General features: G+C 39.7%; 1 protein-coding gene across 3 annotated transcripts in view; it reads left to right on the top strand.

Annotated features, from left to right (window-relative positions):
* actn1 (actinin alpha 1) overlaps nucleotides 1-26,213 on the top strand; it is a 64,654-nt gene that overhangs the window by 16,244 nt on the left and 22,197 nt on the right. For all 3 annotated transcript variants that reach the window (XM_012968675.3, XM_012968674.3, NM_001079198.1), the window contains 7 exon segments: nucleotides 12,036-12,150; nucleotides 13,082-13,201; nucleotides 15,045-15,131; nucleotides 18,228-18,315; nucleotides 18,450-18,528; nucleotides 19,199-19,280; nucleotides 21,185-21,270. In XM_012968675.3, the coding sequence (XP_012824129.1) occupies nucleotides 12,036-12,150; nucleotides 13,082-13,201; nucleotides 15,045-15,131; nucleotides 18,228-18,315; nucleotides 18,450-18,528; nucleotides 19,199-19,280; nucleotides 21,185-21,270 (657 nt within the window).

Genomic DNA, 26,213 nt, shown 5'->3' with positions numbered 1-26,213 from the left:
ACCCCCGACGGGCCTACCCAATCAATATATGGCCTCAAATTGGACAGATGGCGATGGGGCAGGTTTGATTTTCTCCTCGGATCGGGGACCGCATCAGCAGGTCATATTCCCGTTGTTGTAATTGGATCATTTGGCCCAAGGGCAATCCACCTTAGGTGGGCATAGTGGTGGAAAGATCTGCTCGTTTGGCAAGTTCATCAAAGAGCGGATCTTACTCATCGCCTTCCAGGTCTTCTAGGATCTTTATCTTAAGTTACCCCTCTGAAACAGTAATACAGGCAACACCCAGTTTTCCGAGTGGTCTGGTGTGTTTAAATGGAAGTCTAGCAAAAACAGAAAGAAGCCTTAACACGCCAGGCATTGTGTGCTGCAGTTCTTCATTCTCTCTGTGTGGGTGTTTGGAATAACTTGTTTAGTCTGCTTTTGGAATTGTCTAAAAGAATGTTTGCTTTACTCACATTTCTTGTACAAACTGCAACTAGGACCAGTTTGGTAGATGGGAGCACATCTGATTGTAGGCATAGTTGAGCCATGTGAGCACATGTGGAATGGCTGCTTCAGGGTACTCATCTTTGTTTTATTTGGAGACTCGGGGGGGGTTATTTGTTAGGGAGGCCCACCTTTCGAAAATCATTCAAATGTCATTTGACTGTGGAATGCTACAGAAAGGTGCAGGAATATTTAGCCCCTTGTTTATCAAATGCTGAACTTTTTGCTTCCCATGACTTCAAGCATGTTTTGGATTGTAATACAGTGATTTTTGGAATTTTGGTTCAAGTTTCGCTTTAAAGTTAAACATTTTGTCTGGGGCCTGACTTATTATAACATAACATTACTGTATCAGTCATTCAACCATAAATATCTAGGACAGCAAGGCTTTAATGAAAATCTTGCTAAATGACCCTTAGGCTGGGCTTTGAAATGGGCATTGTCCCCAAACCTACACCCAAAATAGCCTTCAGGCACAGCCCAACCCAAACTTTACTGCAGACCTCCCTGGGGTGGGGATGGGGGCGGGGTAAGGGCAGGGGCAAAACAGTTTAGAAACAACTCACAATATGGGATGGGTCAAATGTAACTGTATTCTGGTTAAAGCTTGAGGCACACAGTATTTTTTCCTAAAAAACAAGTATGCTCAGCACAAGCCCTATTCATTTCACTCATGTTTAATAAGGTGGTGTACTGCCCTTTTAAAGTAATTTGTAGATGAGGAAATATTGCTTAGTTTTGGATGAACCAAACTAGTCTGTTTAACCTATATAACTATACGAGTATGTGACACGTCCTGGCAGATACAATTACTCACATCCTTTATTGACGTCCATGCCATGAGTGATATCATTTAGAAGGGAAACCTCAATGAGAGTGCTTGAGTTGGTTGTTCAAATATAAACTCTGCCTGCAGTTTCTCTGAAACTAACCTTAGTGTGTGTAAATGTAATAGGCACTCTAGATAGTAAGCTCCACTGGTAAAAGTTCCAAGTGGTGCAATATTAACATATTTTGCGTCAAATATGTCCCAGATACACCTTTGCTAAAATAATCTATATGATCTATTAATAGAGCTTGTAGGGACAGATCATGGATGCATGTTGGCTGGGGAAGGGAACAAGCTCCTCCCGCTAGGAAATGAGTAGGATCAGGATGATCTCTACCTTACTAAAAGCAATGGGTTAGGCAATGAATAATGAGTCAAACGCCTGCTCTATTCTATCATTTCAACAAGAACATAAGAGTATGACAAATAGATGTGCATGTTTATACACTGTATGACATTTAATACCTAAACACTTCCTTCTAAATGGTGGGTAGTGAAAGCTAAAAGCACTGTGTACTTTACAGAGTGTAACCTCTGTAAAGTACTTCACTATATCAGTACTTTACAAATAGGATAATAATAACACTAACATGTAGGGCTGTTATTGGAAATGAAAGCCAATATAATGGCATTAAAAATTCAATACATAATTTAATAAAAAACATAGGAGATATATATATATCCTAACTTAAAAGGTTCAAGGCCATTCCTAAAAATGCGTCCCTAAGGACAAGGGCACACTTGGAAGATTAACTTTTTTCTGCTTTTACACACATGCCCCTTTATCTCTATTGACAGGCCTAGCGCCGGCCTGTGTGCACCGATATCTACTTCATGTACCTCCACACAGGCTGGGCCTGTCAATGAAGCTACAGTGGTTTGCCCATAACAGTGGATCCACTTTCCTCTGCCTTTATAAACACTTGAGGAGCTGTGAATTCACTAAATGTGCCCTTGCCCTAAAATTCTGCATGCGTGTGTCAGTTTATTCCTAATTGCTCCTGAATGGGTGGACAAGGTTAGAATTAAAGGAACAGTAACATCAAAAAATTAAAGTGCTTTAAAGTAATTAAAATATAATGTGCTGTTGCTCTGCAAAAAACTGGTGTTTTTGCTACAGAAAAGCTACTATATAAATAAGCTGCTGTGTAGCCATGGGGGCAGCCATTCAAGCTGGAAAAAAGGAGAAAAGGCACAGGTTACATAGTAGATAAGCCCCATATAATGGGGGTTTATCTGTTATCTGCTAAGTAACCTGTGCCTTTTCTCCTTTAAATGGCTGCCCGCATGGCTACACAGCAGCTTACTTATATAAACTATAGCAGTCTTTCTGAGGCAAACACTCCAGTTGTAGCAATGCAGGGCAACAGTACATTATATTGTAATTACTTTAATACACTTTCATTTTTTGGTGTTACTGTTCCTTTAAATGGACCATGTATGTTAACCATGATTATGTAATTAAAAGCTGTAGAGCTCTTAGGAATAGTTAATGTGATCTGTGTTTCAGATGGGGTAACAGGAAGATTTAAATTCCTTAAATATCTAAAAGAAAGAAATAGGCAGACAGAGCCAATTGATTGCTATCTGTAATCAGTAAGACCAAGAACATGAAAAGAATGGGCAATGGGAGAGTAATTAGCACAGCAGTGCAAATGTGTATCCTGTGTTTTATTTACCAGTATATTTCATTGTCATCATTCTACACTTGCTTGTATCCAGCTCACACACTGCGGGCAAAGGTGTTCACTAAATACATATTTTGCTTCTACTAACCGCCATATGTAATAAAAGGCACTAAGTTTGCCCAGTAGCAGTAAACCATAGCAACCAATAATATGTTTGTTTTTAAACCGGTGCCCAGTAAATTCTACCTGCTGATTGGTTGCTACGGGTTACTGTAGCTATGGGTTACTGCTCCTGGACAGACTCAATGCCTTTTATTACATAACCCCTTAAGAACATCACTGGGAATTTAAGTAATAGACCTGTCATTTTATAAAGGAAGAATATTACTCTTTCTGACTGGAAGGCACACCCTGGCCCCTAAAGTAGAGACAATACGGTACAACGTATGAGAAATCGGAACCCCTTCTCAGCAGAAAAGACTGAATGCAAGCAGGGCGAACTGCTGCGTGTTTATTCAACCGTGTAACATTTGGGGGACATGCCTCTTCATCAGTAGGCACGTCGGGGTGCCCATAAACAGGCAGATAAGCTGCCAAATCGGTCTGTATGGCCACCTTTACAGCTGAAGATGATTGAATTTATGATGACCACACACTAAAAATTTGAGTCTGAAGAGAGCTACAGATCATTAACAGACCAAAATTGTTATATTTTTATTCTATACAAAACATAAAGCTGTCTAAAGGAATAGAAGCCCAAACTGTACAAATCTCATTGTTTAGAAGTTGGCCAAACTATTTATTCAGTAGTGGCTGCATGCGAAATAGCTGGGAGATTACAACATGCATAAGATCATCAGTTGAGCACATTATGGAACTATGAGAATTTTATTTTGAATTTTGCTAAGATATACAGTTTTTAACCATAAATGTGCTCCCTGCAAACTAGACGGTATTGCTGGACAGTTTGTATTGGGAAAAAGACATATTAAAGATATATTATAAAAAGATGGTTCTATCAAGAGCATTCGATTGCTAAATTGTTAGGAGAATGTATAAAGATGGCTAAAATGGAAAGTTCATGAGAACTGCATTCACAACCTGAAACAGCTGTTGGCCAGAAAAATTCTCCACCTGGACCAATATATATTTGACTGTGCGTGTATTGTGTGTAGTGCTGATATCTCTGATCCGATAGAAAGGAATGTTGGAGAAAAAAAGGTACATTTACGTGAATGGCATGTTGGAACATTCCTGAATGTGTTGTAACAGATTAGCTAGCTTCACTTCTAAATTGGCCAATTAGGGGTTATTCCAGCCTGAAGCATTGCCTTACAAGGGAGAGCTTCCTGGGATAGTAACAGACGCATGTTAACACTTTTATGACCATGGTGCAAAAGTACTTTGCCAGCCAGTCACTCCCACATGCTAGTCAGTGGTACTTTCCTTAGTGATAGATTTGAGTTTCTTTAGATTACTGCCTGTTAGGCTGCTTGGTTTAATGCCTGTGCTGTCCATGCATATTATTCACCTTCTTACTTTAGTTGCTCGTACCAATTGAATGTAATGATACAGCCATGAAGTTTCACTGGTATCTGCCATACAGCCCTAGTGTGAAAATATGAGCCTTTTTGGGGGGCGGGGCAGACCTTCAAACTCCACTGAATCACTGTTGGTCTGTCTGATATGATTGATTTTCAGCTGCTAAATTACAAACAATAAATACAACCGATACACAAGGAGCCTGCCCAAAAGAGCTTACAATCTTCAGCATTGCTTTGTGTTTACCATGCGCCTTTATTTGATTTTCCACTTATAATTTGGCCAAATCCTATGGTTGGGATTTGCCTGCACCTCAAACCAATTCCTTGGGTTGCCTGATATTGAGTAGAAACTCTTGTTATGATTGTCTATTTGTTATTATGAACAAATAGACAACATATTCCACAGCGCTGTACAATGCATACATTAATCATACAAATTACATACAAAAAACACATGTAATACAAGAGGTAAAGAGGGCCCTGCCCAAAAGAGTTTACAATCAAAAAGCAATGCTATTATGCAAAGCATTATGCAAAAATCTCTTGAGTTACAGGAAGGTCATCTCCCATAGACTCCATTATAATCAAATAATTCCAAATTTTAAAATTGATTTCCTTTTTCTCTCAAATAATAAGACATTACCTTGTACTTGATTCCAAACTAAGACATAATTCTTATTGTAGGCAAAATAATCCTGTTTAATTCATGTTTAACAGATTTAGTAGATTTAGGGCTCTGGCACACGGGGAGATTAGTCGCCCGCGACAAAACTCCCTGTTCGCGGGCGACTAATCTCCCCGAGTTGCCTTCCCCTGCCATCCCACCGGCAACAATGTAAGTCGCCGGTGGGATGGCAGACGCGGCGGCGCGATTTCGCGCAAATCGCCGTAATAGCCTCGCGAGGCAACTCTATCAATTCTATCAATGATGTATTTTTACCCAATACCCAATCAGGGGTTAATTGCAGGTAATAGAACACTGCCTTCTGTTTTATTACATGTAAGTGTGTTTGCCCTATTTACATCACATTTTGACTACAGTTGTGTATTCTAAAATTCAAACAATGCCAAAACAATAACACCTCATTAAAAATTACAAATATTTTCAGAAATCTCCTTCTCCCTAGATTGAGTGAATACTGCTTTAAGTGCCTTAACAGCAAACATTGCTAATAAAAAAGCTGAGATGTACGCCTACAATGCTATTTGTGGTTTTAGCAAGTAGTAAAATGTAAGTAACTGGCAGAAATCTCCATAAGCCATGGAACCTAGATTGCATTTTGGTGAACTTATATGGTAAATACATATATAAAACACTTTCCATGCTGCATTTATTATTCTTTTTAATTTACAGTCTCCTGATTCATTAATGATTTCCTGTCTAAATGAACAGTGGTGATTACTAATAGGAAATAAAGTTCATTGTGCTGCACATGGTGAAGCTTGCACCTGGTCTAATAGCCATTGGCAACCAATAAGCAAGTAGGGGTGGGGAGCATAAAGGGGGAGGGGATAGGGTGATTGAAGCGGATCAGAGGCATGCCGGGGGACAAGCACATAGGGATTACAATGCTACCAGCGGGTACATTTCTGGTAAATTTGTAATAGCATTCTGGGCCTTGACTGGTATTTTACTACCTTGCCCAGTGAAATACCGGCCTAGTGGCAAACCTAGATGCAGGAGGTCTGGTGCTCCAAACAGTGAAAAAATATGTCAATTATGTAAGCCCAAAGCTGCAGGTCTTTATCTTTGTGTTACTACTTATTCCAGGAAAAATACTACCCTATATCTTCCCTTTTAATAATATTGCCAATAAGCAGTTAGATATCTATAGGTGGAGCAGACCCTGTGACCACATACCAGACAGAATGGGCCCTTGCTCCTCCACCCCTGGTGCGAGTTGGAAGAACTGCAAATTGGACAAAATCATGTTCTCCGGTGGTCCCAGTTTAGGTGAAAAATATCTGAGGTGTGAACCCCTAAAGGCAGGGCTTAATAGATATTGATAGATATATGATATGAAGAGTGTAATATGATAACATGGGCATATTTTGTAACCTATACCACTATATCTCAAACTTGACCTAAACTTATACCTTCTGCACAGTGGAGCTGGGGACCCTGGACAGTGGCCCCTATTTGAATTTACTATACACAGCTCTCATGAGCTCCCACATGTACTAAACAATTTCAGGGTTAAATATGTGAGAAACAGAAAAGGCAACCCTCATTCCTCACTGTACAGAGAACTTTGTCACATAATCAGATCGTATGTGGGAAGGCAGACAAGTGCGCCAAACCCTGCGAGATTATTCCCACGTATAATTAACTCACAGGTTGCCAAGCAACCACTCAAGAGCTGTTTGAAGAATTGTTAAAGGGCCACTAACACTTTCCTCATACTGTACAGCACTCACACAACAGAGCATTAAAACCAAAAGCTGTAACAAGCGTTGCAGAGCAAGTTTGCAACATGGACTCTTTTGGGGTACTGTAATAATAGGTACAACGTTTGTTCTAGTAACCCATAGCAACTACATTGACTAAATAGTCCAGTTCGTAGGGGAGTTGCAAAGAGAGTGCAAGAAAAAACACTGCCGTGTCTCCCTAGTGTGATTTAAAAGTGTATTCTAGTGAAGATAGTCAGAAAATGCTTGTAACGTGCCAGTGTCAGGAAACAGACCTAGCAATCCACATCCCATGCCGTTTGTTCATGATAAGCAGAGATAGTAAATACACCAAAATGTGCCCACCCCCATAGTTGGGTACTGGCAGATCTGTCACATTAAAACTGTGATTAACCACCAGCACAACTGATGGATACATAACCCACTCAATTCCACAGTTTATCTTTTGAGAGACAGAGTGCTTAGTATATATGGCAGTTTCAATGCTCCTTCATTGCACTCACTTTGCACTCATAAAAAGTGAGGAATCAGACACCCATCATATTGTATCATTATACATTCAAATACAAAAGGCTACAAACCTCCTACCTCTACACTCATGGGGCAGTTTTCAGCCATGCAAGTGTGTATTTTCAGGCCAAAAGATGCCCTGTGTGCAAAGGGACAGGCAATTGGCATTAAAGTAAATAATGGGTGGCAAGGATACTATTTGGGCAGTTAGAGGCGTTTCCGTACTGTTCCTTGTTGGCAGTCAGTCAGCTCACTAAAAGGGTTTAAAGCAAAATATCGTGCTCACCAAATTTACAATGAGGACCGGGTGCCCATGCCCCTGCTTAGAACTTTCTCACCGTCTAATCAGTCAACAGGTAAAATTAATTTCTGTGATTAACAAGTATACAGGTCACTCACTGCTTCACTTTGGTGGTCTGGGTGCAGCGCCCCAGACCCGCAGCATGGGGGGAAAAATCAAAGACCCAGCTAGACGCGCATTCATCAGACACCAAAACAGTGGTTGAACTTCAAACCGCTTTATTCATTGATCCTAACACGTTTCATGTGAGTCCACACATAATCATAGGCGCGTTTCATGTGGATTCAGGATCAATGAATAAAGCTGTTTGAACCTCCACTGCTGTTTTGGTGTCCGATGAGTGCGCGTCTAGCTGGGTCTTCGACTATAAATTTGGTTGCAATTTTCTGCTGCTATGTCTGTAGATATAAACTGCTAAGGGCCTGTGCTTCCTAAAAAGTCCCAAGGTTATGTGTATAAGATACATCTGAGCTTCTATGGTAGGCATGACAGAACAGAAAAAAGCTAAAAAAAAAAAAAAAAAAAAAAAGACTCTTCTACTGTCATAATATAGTGTGCATGGGAAGACACTTGGCACTGCCCCAGTAGCACAGCAGTGTGCCCATTGTGTGTGTGTGAAATGATTTGGAGAAAAGCCAAAGGTGTATTTTTATACACAGGAAATTGACACCTCTTAAATTATCATTTACTGTACATGTAACAGTAAGCTGTACCTGCAACATTAGGGTGGTTTTTCTTCTCTTTATTTTTCCCATGCGTAATCAATTTTCTTCTCTGTACCTTTGCATGAATGTTTGTGGAAGCTGCCATATCCCTTGCCATTTTGAGCATTGTCTGTAGAAGGTTTATAGCTGCTGCCTGTGTGCTTGCCAAGGGCAGGAACCACATATTGTAATTATTTAAAAGCCCATTGTTTACATGTTTTTCAAATGCCGACTCTGCCAACTGAAATGGTGCAATTAGTGTTCTACTTCTAATAATTGCTGTGGGCACAGCTATTTCTTCTGTCTACACTCTCCTATTGCTGTAGGTGTAGCTAGTAATTTTGTTTTAGTCTCATTGCTGTTGGCACAATTTAAGGTGGCAATACATGGTTACATGTTCATATCCTCCTGGCCCAGACTGGCAATCTGTGGATTCTGGCAAATGCCAGAGGGGCTGCTGTAAGATGCCATAGACATGGCATGGGAGGCTTTTTTGAATCCCAGTCTGGACCTGATGCCCTCCTTCCCATGCTGTGGGGTTAGTTACTTGAGCCACTCCTTCCCTCTGCTGTGGAAGTCTTTTTACCAAGATTGTCTATCTTTTGATTACTCTGGCACAAATACAAGGGAGCAGTCAAGCTGCTGGCTGTAGCTCAGAGCTATTGTTGTTCTCACTATGTAACGTGGATTGCTTTAATTCCATTTGTTGGATATTTGCTTCTCATTGCAAAGTGAGTCTAGGTCAGATCCACGTGCCTTAACCATTAGTTTAGCCTTGAGCCAATTGTTCCTCCTAAAAATAACAAGACATGAAATATCTTCCTATTTTATATTCAGTTACTGCAGTATTGGCTTCTTTCCCCTCAGCTGGATGGCAAGCCTGTCATTTTTTTTTTTTTGCAGTATAGTGTTATTTTGTGTGTCCTTATAATTGTTCCAGTTGTTTCCAGTTTCTGTAACCCTTAGGAAACAACTGTTGTTATCATACCAATGGTCGCAAATTGTCAATACAATGCTGGAGCTAGCTGAACATTTATCATTAATATGATCCTTTATGTATATAGTGCCGGTATATTCTGCAGCAATTTACAGAGATCATACATAAATCACATCAGTCTCTGCCCCAGTGGAGCTTGTAATCTGAGTCCCTATCAATTTTACACGCACTATGGTCAGTTTTATTAGAAGAAATTGAACCTGTCTCTGTGTGGGAGAAAAGCAGAGAAAACCCACACATACATAAAAACATACAAACTGTCCAGATAGAGCCCGGCTGAATTAAACCCAAGACCCCAGCACAGCAAGTTAGAAGTGATAACCACTGCACCAACATTTGGATGGTCTCTACCTTCTAGTTAGGGGGGTAGTTCTCATAATGACTGGGTGGCTAAGCAGTTCACTCTAAATACAGAGACAATATTAGAGAGAATTTGCCAGGTAACCTCTTTCTCCTGAACAGCACAGGAAGCAGTGTCGGCATCTTACTAAAGAGACGGTTGCACATGTACAGGAAATGTGGTAAACTGTAACGGCTACAAAAAGGTTTTTCTGGCTGAACATAATCTTTCTTTCTAGACAAACACCAAAAAATACACCTTTAAGTTTACACTTACACAATTATATGCAGTAAATCTATACATGTGCAACAAGTCTACACTTGACAGTGTTGTAAAAATCATGGCATTAATGTGATTTCTTATGTGGAGGCAAGGAGATCTCGGCTTCAGAATAGCAGATTTCTTAACCATAAAGGCATGAAGGCCATGGAATTCCCTACCTAAGGAGGTGGTAATGATTGTTTTGCAGGGTTCATAAAGGATTGGAGGTCTTGTCATATATAGACTAAATAATCCTTAGTTACTGCATAGTAATTGAGCCAGGGAGCAGTCTGATATTCTGAGGGTTAGGAGGGAGAAATCTTTCCTCACAAGGCTGAATTGGCTACTGGCCTGCTTTTGTTTGCAGTTTCTGGATCAGGTTGTAGACTTTCTTTGGAAAGGCTGAATACAAAGGATGAACCTGATTTACCATGATACTTTCTCACTGATGTGCCCTGTGACTCTTCTGTAGACAATACTGAACCCCCTACTTGGATGTTTGAGGCCCATTCTAGATTTTGCTAGATAATTCTTCTGTGAAATTGAGCTAACATGAACTTGAGTCTGAGAGTCTGACTGTGTCTTTACCAGTGTCTGGGTGGGAACCCTTAGGCCCATAAAAGTACCTGACCTCAAGGGTCTTCGCTGCACCTTAACAACCCAACCACCACAGCTAATGACCAACACATACCCATGCTGACACACAGACCCGGGGCAGTGGGGCATACCCGGATTTCTCCTGTCATCACGGCGGGCTGGTCTTACCAGCGATTGCAGAGAACTGGTCAAAGTATTAAACTAGCTAGATTCCCAATCAAGTGCTAAAGCTGACTTAGACATGTGATTTGCCCCATAGAGGGTTTTTGTATATTGTGGCTTACATCCCATGTGACGGTAGCCTAAAGCAAAAAACACAGAAGAAGACACACTGTAATTACAGAGGCCTACTCTGTAGTTTAATCGGAATGTGTAATCTTCTATGGATTTTCTCCTATGCATATCTACAACATTTTTTCATATTTCCCCTTTTAAAGCAACATGTAAACATTGCCAAACCATCTTTGCGCAGCAGATTATCCGTAGATAGTGTAAAATCTCTGTTGTGTTAAATAAAACCTTTTTGCTCCACTGAAATACCTTTCCTATTGACCCACAACAACCCTTTGTTACTTAATGGACACTTGTCATTTTAAATGACTGGCTATGTAAACCGATCTCTAGGGATCTTGGTATTGATTAGCATTTAACAATGCCCGCCTTTGGATTGAAAATCAAAGCAAGCTCACATTTACCCTAGTCATGATGCAATGAGAGTCAGCATGTTTAATCCAAATAAGCAGCGTGTAAGTGTATGAAGGAGAATGGAGGGTGGGTGTTGGGAAGAATGCTACAGAAGCCGTAAGAGCACTTACAGAAGGTGTAATGGCAAGAGAAAGAAAACAAGTATATGGGATAGTGGAAAAAAGGCCTGTTTTATTAGGGTTGCCACGTTTTCTGGAACCTTCTACCCTATTGTTACCATTGGCACCATCCATAATATTTACATGCCAGGCTGGTAAAATTTCACCAAGTGGCAACCATATCTTATATTAAATTCATGGCATTTTTATTTTTATACAACCATGTTCATGGAGTGTGCTGTGTCGGATGAATTACCCACTACATGAAAAAGCAGATAAGATATGTAGGAGGACAAGCAAATAGTAAAGTTAAAAGCATGGGTAGTCTGTGCATAAATGTACCAACAAAAACTAGGAGCTTGGCATAATACTTGTAGCTTTGCTTTCTGGGTCTTGTACCCTTCCTAAATACTTCTTGTTAACTATAGCCAGCAGCTGGGTGCAGCAACCACCTAATTCGAGGGGACAGAGCACTCACTCACAAATGGCAGTGTACTGATTTTGAGGTCATGTGATACCCAAGCAGCTTTTGACTGTATCAGGCCCGGGTAGATCTTTACCTGAAATAACCTGAATTTATTTTGTCGCTTTTGACATTCTAACTTACTGTTTTTCGCCTGCAGACATTTACAGCATGGTGCAACTCACATCTCCGGAAAGCTGGGACACAGATTGAGAACATAGATGAGGATTTCAGGGATGGCCTTAAACTCATGTTATTACTTGAAGTCATTTCAGGTGAGCAGCAGTGACGTGAATAAAATAATCACCGCTTATGTCAGTTATACTTTATCCAACCCAGCCCCCCCCCCCAACTACAGAAATACAGTATCCTCTCCTGTAATTCTCACTGTAATTTGTTTTCACAGACAGCAGTGGGTCATTTTAGCTTTCCTCCATGGTAGGAGTTCAGTTCACAGAATAACATTCCCCACACACTGACCATACAATGACACAAGCACATTCTCTACCCTAAAGGGTCTAACACAGGTTTGAGTCTCCCCAAGATGTGATAAGCTGGTCAGGTACGCTTGTCTTTCGGTGAACATTTGTATATTGAGCGTACATTTTAATGCAATAATCTAGGGTTGAAACTGTAGGATTAAAGTCATAAAAAAACAAACTAGACGATGTTCTAACTATTTTGTGAGTAAATTGTATGAAAGTTATGTCCCAGAAATACATTGTAGGTCACCTGTGGTGAAAAGCTATTCCATGCTTGGCGAATTATTTTGCCCATCACTACTAATGATGGCATGTCTGGTTTATTACTTTACCAGCCACACTGAAATAGTTACACCCCAACTGATGTCAGGCATGTCTCATGGGCCACTAAATCCATCTTGAATACTTTCCTAAATGGTAGTCTTGATTAAAATATACAGGAGACTAAGAAAGAAAAGAGGGAACTGTAAGCCCAGTGTTTTCTTTATACAAAGGGACAGTAAATAATGGCTGTATAGTGGCCCTTTACTCTTTCTTTGTTTTGAATGTATAAATAAAAACCTCTTTGTATGAATGCGTCACATGATTTATCTTTATGGTTTTAGGGGTTTAAGTTTTTAATTAAAAGCCCATTGATACACAGTGGAAAATATTTTGCATAATGCTGTCTTTACTGTGATGTGACGTGCCATGAGCTCCAGATAAGAAGTGTTTGTCTTCATAGGTGAGCGTTTGGCCAAACCTGAACGAGGCAAGATGCGTGTACACAAAATCTCCAATGTCAATAAAGCCCTGGATTTTATTGCCAGTAAAGGTGTAAAACTGGTATCCATTGGAGCCGAAGGTAAGAATGCAATAATTTATTCAATGCTGCCTTTTTTTGCCTATTTATGCAATCTGTACCTGTTTGGGTACTGTCATTACAACTCCCAAGATCTACCTACAGCCAAATGATTAGAAATGGAAACCATTAATGTATGGGGCTCTGTATGTTATCACATTTTTTGCAATGTGATGTGCGTGATTTGGCTGCTAGGGCCTTGATTATTTTGGCACTAGGCAGCAGGTTGAATGAGAGGCTGGAATATAACTAGAAGGGGTGATTTAAAAGTGAAACACACCTTTAAAAAGTTCTTTTAATAATAGTCCACAAAAATGTTAAAAGTGCTAAAAGCACAGGCTATAGATGATCACCAACTATACAGCACTGTTTAGCCCCTTTCATATATGGCAAATTGCAACACAATGTGTTTTGCCTTTGTCAGTGAAGATGTTTCCTCCTTGCTTGTAATGTGCCAAAGCAGTTAATGTTTAATAATAAACAAAACAATTTTCAGAATTTGCATGTGACACCATTTGGGCTTTATCAGTGATCAGTTATGGAGACCTTCATTATAAAAATGGTGAGAAAGGAACAGTGATGTGTTTCACGGGATATAAAGGCACCTTGGAAAACAGATACTGTAAAAGAGTAAAACTGAGCCCAGGAAGAGAAAAGGATAGAGTGGGCAAAGATAGGGCCTGCAGGATGGAATGCATGCAAGATGCCATAGACTGGATGAGTTAAGAGATAAATGAGTCTTTTACTAATGTGTCTTTCTCTGCTGTCCACTCACCCAAGGCTGATGGCACCCCTAATGGCTGGATGGTTTGACCACCACAAAAAAGACAGCTTCATATTGCTATAAAACTACCTTCCATGTAAAGCTGGCCATACACGCACCGATAATATTCGGTGCGTGTATGGCAAGTCGAGTGATATCGCAGGACTCGGCGACCGGCCAGGTTAAAAGATTTTTTTCGGTTGCCATAGAAGGCGCCTGATCAAAATCTACCTTCAGGGCTGAATCAGCAGAAGGAGGTAGAAATCCTATTGTTTCTACCTCCTTATCTGCTGTTTCAGCCTTAAAGGTTAGTGGCGGATTTGACGATCTTTCGTGCGACCGATGGTGGCCACCTTAAGTCTATGGTAATTGTGTGATATAGTTTCACAAGATTACTATTGACTTTAGTGGGGGAGGTAAGCAGACAGGTTTGATGTTTTGACACCACATGTGGAGTGGGGGGAAAAAAGCATGGAGGTCAACATACAACAGCCTCCTTTGTGTTTCATTGCTGTAATGATCTTGCCACAGCTGTTGAGGAAGATATAAAACTTTAATGGGGGAATGTAATAAAATTCATAAATGGCAAAAAATTAGCACAATTTTTTTGCCACAAATAATCTTTTGTAGTGAACTTAACTTAAAATTTACTAAATTTCTTCACTAAACGGGCTCTGCGTTCGCAAAGGCAAATTTGTTCGCACAGAGGCATACATTTTCGCATTGCAACCCGCCCACATGTGATGTGCTGAGGTCAGCCTGAACCTGGCCGACTCGCGGGTTAACCCGCGGGTATCAGGCTGGCCCGCACATCACTAACCCTTACCCAGGGATTTCACTAATAGAAAGGGTAGAGAATTTTTGGAAAAATCTAGTGTGTGAGATGGAAAGTGGAAAGTATACAACACTCCAAGTTTTGCAACATATTTTTGCGAAATATTTTAGTTGCATAACATGACAAAGTAAGCAAAGCAGCAGGATAAGAGGTACATAATGCAACCTGTATATTATATAAATATACAATCAAAAACAATGATGTTGATGATGTAACAGTGATGATTCTCTTTTTCCTGCATTTCACAGAAATTGTGGATGGCAATGCCAAGATGACATTGGGAATGATCTGGACAATTATCCTGCGTTTTGCTATCCAAGACATTTCTGTTGAAGGTAAGATTTAAAACCATAGGCACAATTCCACTCCCAGTATGGACCCATGCCTATAGTAAATGGGTTCTATTGTGTGTCACCCCAAGGCTTAAAGCAGAACTATACCCCCAAACAATGTTGGTCTCTATAAAATATATATATTGCATAAAACAGCCCTGCTTCACCTACTGTAAATAAACCATTTTATATATATTTTTAGTTGTATTTGCCATTAGGTAATCCTAAATAGAAAATAGGGTCATATGATTCATTGTGCACACAAACAAACCAAGGGCACACATACATGTTAGGTTTAGCCTCGGGCCAAGCTGGCCGGGCACCCTAGGCCACCTTGCCCTCCTCCTAGCGTACTCACGAATGCGCACCTTCACTACAGGGGATAACTAGAGTGGGAGCACATGCGGGTGTTGTTTGCGCAAGTGCATGTTCTGTAAGGGCTCTGGCACACAGGGAGATTAGTCGCCTCGCGAGGCAACTTCGGCGATTTGGGATGGTAGTTCGGGGAGATTAGTTGCCCGTGACAAGGGAGATTTGTCGCGGGCGACTAATCTCCCCATGTGCCAGAGCCCTAAGGGAGCACACAGCCCATCACAAAATGGTGGCTTAAGGTTTTAAAGGTGTAAAAGGGCAATATATACTGGTATGTGTATATATATATATATATATATATATATATTCCATTTTAGTAAGATTCTAAGTAAGATTAATAGGCCACTAATAAGGATACCAATTATCTGTTGGTTAAGTGTTTATTCTGGGGGTATAGTTTTTCTTTAAAGCATATGTGGCATTTTTACCGTTGTGTATTTTCCTTGTTAACTTTTTATCAAAGCAACTCAACATGACATCCATAGCTAGAAATTTTTGTCAGATGCATATGTGCATTTTCAGGTGGGAATCGCATGAACATTGCTTGTTTCAGCAGTTTTTATGCAGTTCTTATAGGATGATTATACTACTATTCTATAACCAGTATAAACCAGTTAATGCTTTTACAATAACTACAGAAGCACACAAATAAATCAGAATTATTTTCTGCCTTAATGAACATCCGACTGATTTGGTTGATAGTTTTCTCTAATAATGGCAATACAAGTGAGCGTACTACCTCGTTGCATGTTTGTGTCTGGACAACAGACGCATGCAGAATGCTACTGACTACTTCTTCATTACACTATACAAAGTGCCAGTGTGCTACCCCATTGTGTGTTTGTGTACAGACAGCGGACACATCTGATGTCTTCCACCAGGCAATGCTTCCTAGCAGAGCTGGTCTGCTCCCTATGTAAAAGGACTAGATAAAAAACTGCTTTATTCATTCAGAGCAGGGCAGAGTACAAGCTCCTTCTTTACTGCAATAGCCAATACAAAGCTTTCAATTATACAGTGTCTGGTGGTCTGTACCCCTGTTCTTGAGACTGAGCCAGACATGTTGGCTGCTGAGCTCTGTCGTCTGCAGCTAGTTAAGTGGGCTCTTGAACCAATCAGTGCTACTAAAGTGCCAGAGAGATAAGACCTCTTTGATGTCAGCAGTTTGCTACTACCCTGCAGAGAATGTGACCAGTATGTGCCAACCAGATGTTCTATATTTGAAATGGACAGGAACAATGAAAGTTGTTCATTATGGCGTGGGGGATTTAAAAAAAAAACAAAAAAATGACCATGGCTTAATGGAAGACCATTATCACCCATAATAATATCAAATAACCACATAGCTGCCACTGTTTTCTTTTAGGTAGGGATAGAAATGAAAATCAAGTGTGTAGGGCAAATTACGGAAACATTAGTTGTCTAACATACAGATCATGTTTCTCTCTATAACATCACTTTCTTTATTTGAAGAGTTAGAAACTGGTATACATGTGTTTTATTAATGAATATTATACTGGGAAGGCTGTCTCCCATAGACTCTATTTTAAACAAATAGTTAAATAATTCAGATTTTTAGAAATAATTGTTTTTCACTGTAACATTAAAACAGTACCTTTTACTTGTTCTAAGTAAGATATAATTAATTCTTATTGGAGACAAAACAATCCGGTTGGGTTTATTTAGTGTTTAAATGATTTTTTAACAGATGGAGATCCAAATTACAGAAATATCCCTTATCTGGCAAATCTCAGATCCCAAGAATTCTGAATAAGGACAGTAGCACACCGGGAGATTAGTCGTCTGTGATAAATCTTCACTACAGAGGGTGACTAATCTCCCCTCCCGGGATGGCATAGGCATCGCTTTGGTTTCCTCCCAAGGCAACTTTGGGCGGCCAAAGCGATGCCTATGCCATCCCACCGGCAATTTACATTCTTGCCGGTGGGATGGCATATTGGGTAAATTAGTTGCCAGTGGCAGTGAAGATTTATCACAGACGACTAATCTCCCTATGTGCCACTGCCGTAAGGGCTCTGGCACACGGGGAGATTAGTCGCACGCAACAAATCTCCCTGTTCGTGGGCGACTAATCTCCCCGGATTGCCATCCCACCGGCGAAAATGTAAGTCGCCGGTGGGATGGCACACGCTGCGCAGGTGATTTCGGCAAATCGCCAAAAATGCCTCGCGAGGCAACTTTGGCGATTTGCAGAAATCGCCTGCACAGCGTGTGCCATCCCACCGGCGACTTACATTTTGGCAATCCGGGAGATTAGTCGCCCGCGAACAGGGAGATTTGTTGCGGGCGACTAATCTCCCCGTGTGCCAGAGCCCTAAGGGTGAAGACACTCGGAGCTACTAGTAGCAGCTACTTGTTGTGGCTACTAAAATAGACAATGCTGTTTATTTACTGATAATTGTCTCTACATGTGTTTTAGCAGAGGCAATTCTCAGTATTGTCTATGGCAGGGAATTTTCTGGCATTTAATAGCTGTGAAAAAGGAGCTGCTACAAGTAGCTCTATGTATCGTCACCCAAACAGACCCATATCTGTAATATACTGTATGAACAGAATATGTGTGTGTACACATATAATACATAACATAAGCTATTCATACTCTCTTGAGTGGAAACGTATTATATATTTAAACTTTTGGGATTTTTTTGTACGAAGGATTAGTAAATATATTTGAGTGTCCATTTTAAAAATTCTATTTTCACACAGAAACATCTGCCAAAGAAGGTTTACTGCTGTGGTGTCAAAGAAAGACTGCACCGTACAAGAATGTGAATATCCAGAACTTCCACATAAGGTCAGTAGCATTGTCATCTGTTACCCACCCGATAGTGATATGGTGACCACCTTTTATCCCCATATTGCTCCAGTATTGCAACTGAGTTGCTCTGGATTCGTTGCTTGCTAACTTAGCCAGTTTGTTTCTTGTAGCTGGAAAGATGGCCTTGGTTTCTGTGCCCTTATACATCGGCATCGCCCGGAACTTATAGACTACGGCAAATTGCGCAAGGTACATATTGTCATGTTGTCATTTTACAAACGCGTGATATGTATTTACTTCTAATGAATAACAATGTAACATAAATAATTAGTAAAGCTTACTATGCCCTTGGTGTACCCATATACAAACAGTTACAAATTATCTGTGTTTTTTAATCGGTTATTTAAGGGGTTGTTTACCTTTTATTTTATTAAGTATGTTGTAGAGAGTGAGTTCTAAAAAAAAAAAAAAAAAAAAAAGTGCAGTTGGTCTTTATTTTTTATTATTTGTGGTTTTTGAATTATTTATCTTATTATTTGGCCACTCTCCAGATTGGAATTTTAGTAGCTATATGGTTGCTATGGGCCAACTTACCCTAGCAACCTGGCAGTAGTTTGAATGAGAAATGTAAAATATTAATAAGAGTGGGTCTGAATGAAATGATAATTAATAAAATGTAACAATAACAAAGAAATTGTAGCCTCAAAGACCCCCTTTCAAAAGGGGGTCACTAACCCTTTGTTTTGGCTGCCAGGGTTAGTGACCCCCTTCTGAAAGCTAAAAAGAAAAAAAAAAAGACCAGCAAAAATTTTGCCATTCTCTAACATACTAAAAGTTAACTTAAAGGTAAACTGCCCCTTTAAACCTACAATGCATATACATTTTATAGTAAGTTTTTTGTTTTTTTCCTTTTTTATAGGACGATCCTCTCACAAATCTAAACACTGCTTTTGATGTTGCTGAGCGTTACCTGGACATCCCTAAGATGTTAGATGCTGAAGGTAATTCAAAATTTTTATACTAATCTGTTTAAAACTGAACATTTGTTGTGTTGTGTGGGGCTTACCAAGGTCTTTAATGCTAAAATAGAACAAAACCAGCTCTTGTACAGCATATTGCATAACCTCTCTGTTCATAGACTTCAAAGGATTAAAATTCTTGAGAAAAATGTAATTGTTGAAATGAAAAGAAAAACTAGACCCTCTACTCAAGGAGGGATTTCCTTCACACAGGGTTCAGTTCAATGGTACATAGGTTGTGTGCAAAGATTATTAAAAGATATAGAGTTTTAATCTTTATTATTAATCTTTATTTTTATCTTGACATGTTACACAGCACTTCCCATAGATTGTTTATGAGTCACATCAATGTTTGCCCCATGGAGCTTACAATCAAAAGGTGGCCATACACTGTAAGGGCTCTGGCACACGGGGAAATTAGTCGCCCGCGACAAAACTCCCATGTTCGCGAGTCTTTTTCGGCGATTTCGGGAAATCGCGCCGTCGCGTGTGCCATCCCGCCGGCGACTTACATGTTCGCCGTTGGGATGGCGGGTCATGGCAACTCGGGGAGATTAGTCGCCCGTGACAAGGGAGATTTGTCGCGGGCGACTAATCTCCCCGTGTGCCAGAGCCCTTAGATTTGCTAGTTTGCCAAGAAAATCTTTTCCCCAATATGCACACCTTATATATGGGCAATATTGTGCTGATCTGATTGTTTGGCCCAAGGTCAAACAATCGCATTACAATGAAGGGGATACAAAAAGTTGGCGTGACTGCATCAATGAGCCAATGCAGTCCTCTAATTGACAAAAAAAAATCAAGCCTGCTCAAACAGCATCTGGGCAATTTTTGTCCAGATACCAGTCAGGGAGGCCATCGGAGGACCTCATACATGGGCAGATAAGCTCTCAAATTGGCCTGAAGGACCTGAATGGGCAGCTTCAATCTGCCTGTGTATGGCCACCTTAAGGCCCCTACAACAGGGATTCCCCAACCCTTTACCTGTGAGCCACACTCAATTGTAGAAATAAGTGCCAAATAAGGGCTGTGATTGGCTACTTGGTAACCCTATGTGGAATGTCAGAATACAGGCGGCTCTGTTTGGCAGTACACCTGGTTTTTATGCCACCGAGTCAGGAAGTCAAAAATAACTCCCTGGTTTGGGGGCACTGAGAACAACATCCAAGGGGTTGGTGAGCAACATATTGCCCCCGAGCCACTGGTTGGGGATCACTGCCCTGCAACATTCACACACCACACACTAGGGTCAGTTTTATCATGAGCCTGCCTGTATTATTTTGGAGTGTGGGGGTGGACTACAGTGCCCAGAGGAAACACATCCAGAAAAAAATAGGTTGTGAATTCATTAGGAATGTAACATTAACATAACTTACATTACAAAATAATGCTTTGCTTGTTCTATGACTTGATGCCTATTTTTTAACTTGATAACTGTAACTGAGCAAGATTTGGAACCCTTGGATATATTTGGAAACTTTGGACACTGTCACAAGACAATGTGTATCATGTGTTATTTGTGTATCATGATTTGCATTACTCTTCCTCATTTTCTGTAGTTTGTGTGTTAAATCTTCATCCTTTTAAAGGGGCACAAATGCTCAAACACAATTTACATTATATGCAAAATGCCATGTTTTATGCACAGTTGGCTTCCCTTTAGAAATGGTATAGGAACTACATAGCTTCAGGGAAAATGCTTCGTGCACAATACTTTATTTTGTGTTTTTGGCACAATATGTATATATGGCATAGAAATATAGCTACATTTGTGCGTTGTATAACATGGCCTTTTGTTTACAAGTAATTGTTATTTGAATCATCCCTGCCCTTAATGTTTTCATCTCATTGAGTATATCAACATGCTGTAAACCTTCTCTTGACAGACATTGTTGGAACAGCCCGCCCCGATGAGAAGGCCATCATGACCTATGTTTCTAGCTTCTACCACGCCTTTTCAGGAGCCCAGAAGGTATCCCAGGGTTCCAACATATCTGCACCCAGCTTATTTTCCCTGTCTCTAATGCGCAAACCTTTCTCTCCCTTTCTTAGTTTTAGCAACCGGATATTTATCCTTTTTGCTCCAAATATGTTCTCTCATTTACTGACTTAATGTTGCTCACTACTGTATGATGTAGGTGTGGGGTAAAATGACTGTAATTAGAATTTTTTCCCCTAAGCTCTTTGTAAACGCTCCTTTTTTGGATATTCATTTTCTAGAAAGAAAAAGCATAATAAAGTATTAAAGAATGATAGGGATGTCATAGGGAATGTTCGCAGGAAAGATAATTTATAGACTACAAAAACATTCAGAGCTGAATTGTCTGTTATGTAGGTAGAAACAAAAACATTCTATCCCTATGTGATGATTCAGTACTAAACGTTTGCCGGTGCTTGGGCCAACCAGCCTGATTGACAAGATGACCAGTATCCAAGGTCTTTGCTGATATCAGTTGCCTCGTCTCCTGCCATACACTTACCGATTATTGTACAAAACAAAGAGATTGGTGCGTGTATGGTCACCTTAAGGCAGGGGTGGACAAACTTTTTGGCTCACGGGCCACATTTACTTACCCCCGGGCCAGACCGGGCCAGCGTTACGCCCCCTTAGTCTGTTTAATTCCGGCCCACCAATGACACCAAGTCTCGCGTGATGAGACTTGGCGTCGTCGGCAGGCCGGATTAAAAAGGCCAAGGGGCCGGATGTGGCCCGCGGGCTGTAGTTTGCCCACCCCTGCCTTAAGGGCAACGAGTTCACCTTTAGTTGTTCAAAAATGCAAGTAGTATCCAAAAAATATATGTTACCTAAGCCAACAATGTCCAACTTTCTTTTTTCTTAGTGACCCTAATTTTTTTTTACACTTTCAGAACTTGAGAGGCTTACTTTTGCCATTAAAAAATATCAAGCTTGCCATGCTCCCATCCTGCCATTTTGTAAAATCTATGTAGCCTGAAACTGTGAAGTCAATGAAATTAGGGCTGATTTATCAATGTTCAAATTCAAATTTTTTGTGAAAGAACTCCCGAAGTCAAATTATGGTTTCCAAAACTCGAATATTTGATATTTATTAAGCACAAAAAATGAGAAAAAACTTAAATTCAAAACTTCAGCATCAAAAAGTTTGCAATTTAAGTAGAAGTCAACAGGAGTTATCATAGACAACATTTATGCAGTTTCTTTCAATCTAATTGTAGACCCATTGAAGATGACAAGAAGAATATGAATTCAGTGCAATCATTTTATGGTTTAATGCAATCCGTTTTTATATTAAAATTTCTTAATAAATAAGTAAATATTTATGTTTAGTTTATGTGAATTGGAAAAAGAACGCTTACATTCAAAAATTCCAAAACTGATAAATAAGTCGCCCTGAGTTTTGGACTTAGTGATCCGTCACAGCCAGGTAATTGGTATTCATAACACATTTCCCTAAGGTGAGCCTTTTAAGTTGGTCAAAAGAAGAAATTGACTTAAAATAAGTAAATTAAAACTTGTACTTTGTATTTTTAATATGGATATTCAGAGGCAATTTAAACGCAGAAGACTAAATGGTGATAGATCATTTACACTATCCGTTTCTAGCCAAGAAAGTGCTTCATTTTCTATTGCCTTTGTGTTAAATATTCATCCTTTTTTATAAAGGGCAAAAATGCTGAACCACAACTTGTTTTATTGAAAAATACCTGGTCACACACAGAGGATGTGCTACTTCTGAATATAAGAAATCAGTATTTTCCCTCTTTTTCTCCAATAATTTCTATTAACTTGAAGGGACACACATTGTAGTTCGAGACACCTCTCTGTATAGTACAGTGCAAACCAGAACACTCGCTCGCTCTCATTTGCTCCTATTAGAGGCAAACAAGGGCTGTTTTTTCAATCATGTCAGTTCAGCTTGATGCAGACAAGGGCCAGTCCTACAAACAACCTCTTGGTTATCACTAGTGACATATAGCTCAGTTAGAGGCAGATTTATCAAAATATAATTTTAGAGCCCAATATCTAAAAACTCACCCACATTCTATTAATTCATATGGGATTTTAGAAGCGTATTTATCAAATGGTGAGTTCTAATGTTCAGTATTTGATAAATATGCTGTTAAAAATCCCATAGGAATGAATAAAACGTTAGTGAGTTTTTATGCTCACATTTTGGTAAATCTGCCCCTAATTGTGGTTTTTCAGGTAGCTAAATACCTGATGTGCTTGTATGGCTGGCAAACCCATAGGTACCTGCCCACATAGTGCTGTTAAACTAAATCTTGTAGGTAAAGGGCAAAATTAGGTGATTATCAAAATGAATAAGGCACTGCCATATTGGGCAGAAAAGTTGCTTCTTGTGACAACAGCTTTAAAGGAACAGTAACACCAAAAAATCCAAGTGTATAAAAGGAACTACAGTATAATGTACTGTTGCCCTGCACTGGTGCAACTGGTGTATTTACTTTAGAAACATTACTATAGTTTAGTAAATGAAGCTGCTGTGTAGCCACGGGGGCAGCCATTTAAAAGAGAAAAGGCACAGGTTACATAGCAGATAACAGATAAAACACCATTGTATTGTACAGAACTTATCTGTTATCTGCTATGTAACCTGTGCCTTTTCTCCTTTTTCCAGCTTGAATGGCTGCCCCCATGGCTACACAGCAGCTTTTTATATAAACTATAGAAGTGTTTCTGAAGCAAATGTGCAAATGTTACCAGTGCAGGGCAACAGTGCATTGTATTATGATTACTTAAAAACATTTTTATTTTTTGGTGTTACTGTTCCTTTAAGCTATTTAACAAGCAGTAAAACAGTGCAGATTTGCATCTTTCTATTAACACCCAGCAACCAATGAGATGTTTGCTTTCAGTATTCTAGCCATATTACACTGATCAAAGCTAATTTCCTATTGGTGCGTATGTGTTCTTGGACTTGGCAAATTCATCCCATGTTACTTCACAATCCTGTGGTCGTTACAGTTAGTTAATGAGGATAACCATTCTTAAATATATTTCCTCTTTTTTTTCCTCTTATACAAATTAGTCAAGTTCTGTGTACACCAGTGATTTTGTAACTATTTGCTGCAATGTAACTGCTGTTTGCGGTTAAAAACCATTTGTTCAGCTGTAATTATGATATGACTGTTGCATCATAGAACTAGAACTCACTGTGGGTTGATTACATTGCAGCTGCTTGTGTCAGATACTAATAGTAGTGGCTGGGTTTGTAGAGGGGAGTATTTAATTTATGGTAATTCAAGTATTTGGAAGATTCTCTGCATATAATTAGCTGTTTATCTGTTTCATATGGAATATTGACAATATTTGGTCAATCATATGGTAATGGTGCCAGCCTGGACTTCCATATTCATTCCATCTCCACTAAACTCCCACCTTTGTCTTGTCTCTGGATCATTGATTTTCAGGGTCGGTTTTAGGGAAGGGACCTTATACAGGGCTCCATGGCCATTAAACATTTTTGAGAAAATTGCAGAAATAATTTTACTAAGGTATATTTTTGTTCCAGTTAATGCTGAAAATGTCCAGCCTCTATCTAGGTGTTGCTGAATTTTAGCTTCTCTCTTCCCACTAAATGGTTAAGGTATTTTGAGGACCTGAGTGTTGTAGTTCATTTACAGCTATAAGGTTCCAGGCTGGACATTATTTAATCATCGCAACATAGTTATATCAACACGGGAGCACTTACCGCTATTCATCCACGTGTGCTACTCGCGTACCAACTCCCAATGGCCCCAGAACTAAACAATCACATCCAGAAAAAGTAGAGCACCACGTGGTGAAAAAATAAATAAAATCAGTCTTTATTCAGTCATATTAAAATGGCACATGTACAGCATCAGGACTTACGCTTAACGCGTTTCGTGACCTCACGTCACTTCATCAGAAGCTTAGAACAGGGCCTGTATGGGAGGGGTTATTTATACCCAAAACAGCACTCTAAACAATGCCAGATGAAGTCATCAGATGTAGTTAACCCATTACCCCCCTAAACATATATATAATAAGAAAAACCACAAAAACACACAAAATCAAAATCAGAATAGCAAAAAAACTCCAAAACCCCAATAAAGGTATATATCTAACCACATGTAACAGTAATAACAGACAGAGTACGATTATACGTTTCAAGCCAAACATGAGAAAGAGATGTTAATTGCATATCAATTCCCCAGATATGCATCAATAGAAACAGGACAGTTCCCAGTCCCTATTCATACCATTCTGAGACTCCAGGGAATGAAGGTTATATATCCAAAAGGCTTCTCTCTTTAACAACCTTTTTTCCAAATCACCTTTCCTGACCTGAAAAAAAGGTTTATCAATAATCTGGAAAGTAAATTGCACCCTCCCCTCATGTTTCTCTATCATGTGTTATTAATAATTATTAACATTATTTAATGTTCCATTAAAGGTTCAATTTACCAGATTAATTGTTCTTCTTATAGGAGAATATCTAATCACAGATTATTGATATTACTGTAAAGGCAGTGCAATGTACTGTACCATTCACTTGGCCATACCCTAAATGCTGATCCTAGGCCAATAGATTGCACCTCTTTTGTCCTCTTGTAAAGGAATTGTAACACAAGAGTAGGTCTATATAACCTCATAGAAAAGTTGTGGACAGACTGTCTGAGACAGTGGTGGCTAAGGCAAGGCTAAAATTGTGCCAGTAAAAATGGCGAGAGGTAAGCAAGAGGAAAATATTTATAACTGGACAATAGCTTTATACGTCCAGTAGGCAAATACAAAGGGAAAAGAAAAAGCAAGGCATAGTGGCCCCTTAATTACGGGCCCCATTGTTCCCGCATTGGTGCCTTTGGCCTTATGTTCCCTAACTCCGCCCCTGCTGTTTTTGTTTGTAGGATCACACAAACCATATTGGATGTTTTTGTGTCTGTTGTTGC

This window comes from Xenopus tropicalis, chromosome 8 (assembly GCF_000004195.4).
Source record: "Xenopus tropicalis strain Nigerian chromosome 8, UCB_Xtro_10.0, whole genome shotgun sequence".
In the NCBI taxonomy this organism is placed as follows: domain Eukaryota; kingdom Metazoa; phylum Chordata; class Amphibia; order Anura; family Pipidae; genus Xenopus; species Xenopus tropicalis.
Note: the sequence above shows the minus strand (reverse complement) of the source record. Positions and strands in the feature narration are given on the sequence as shown.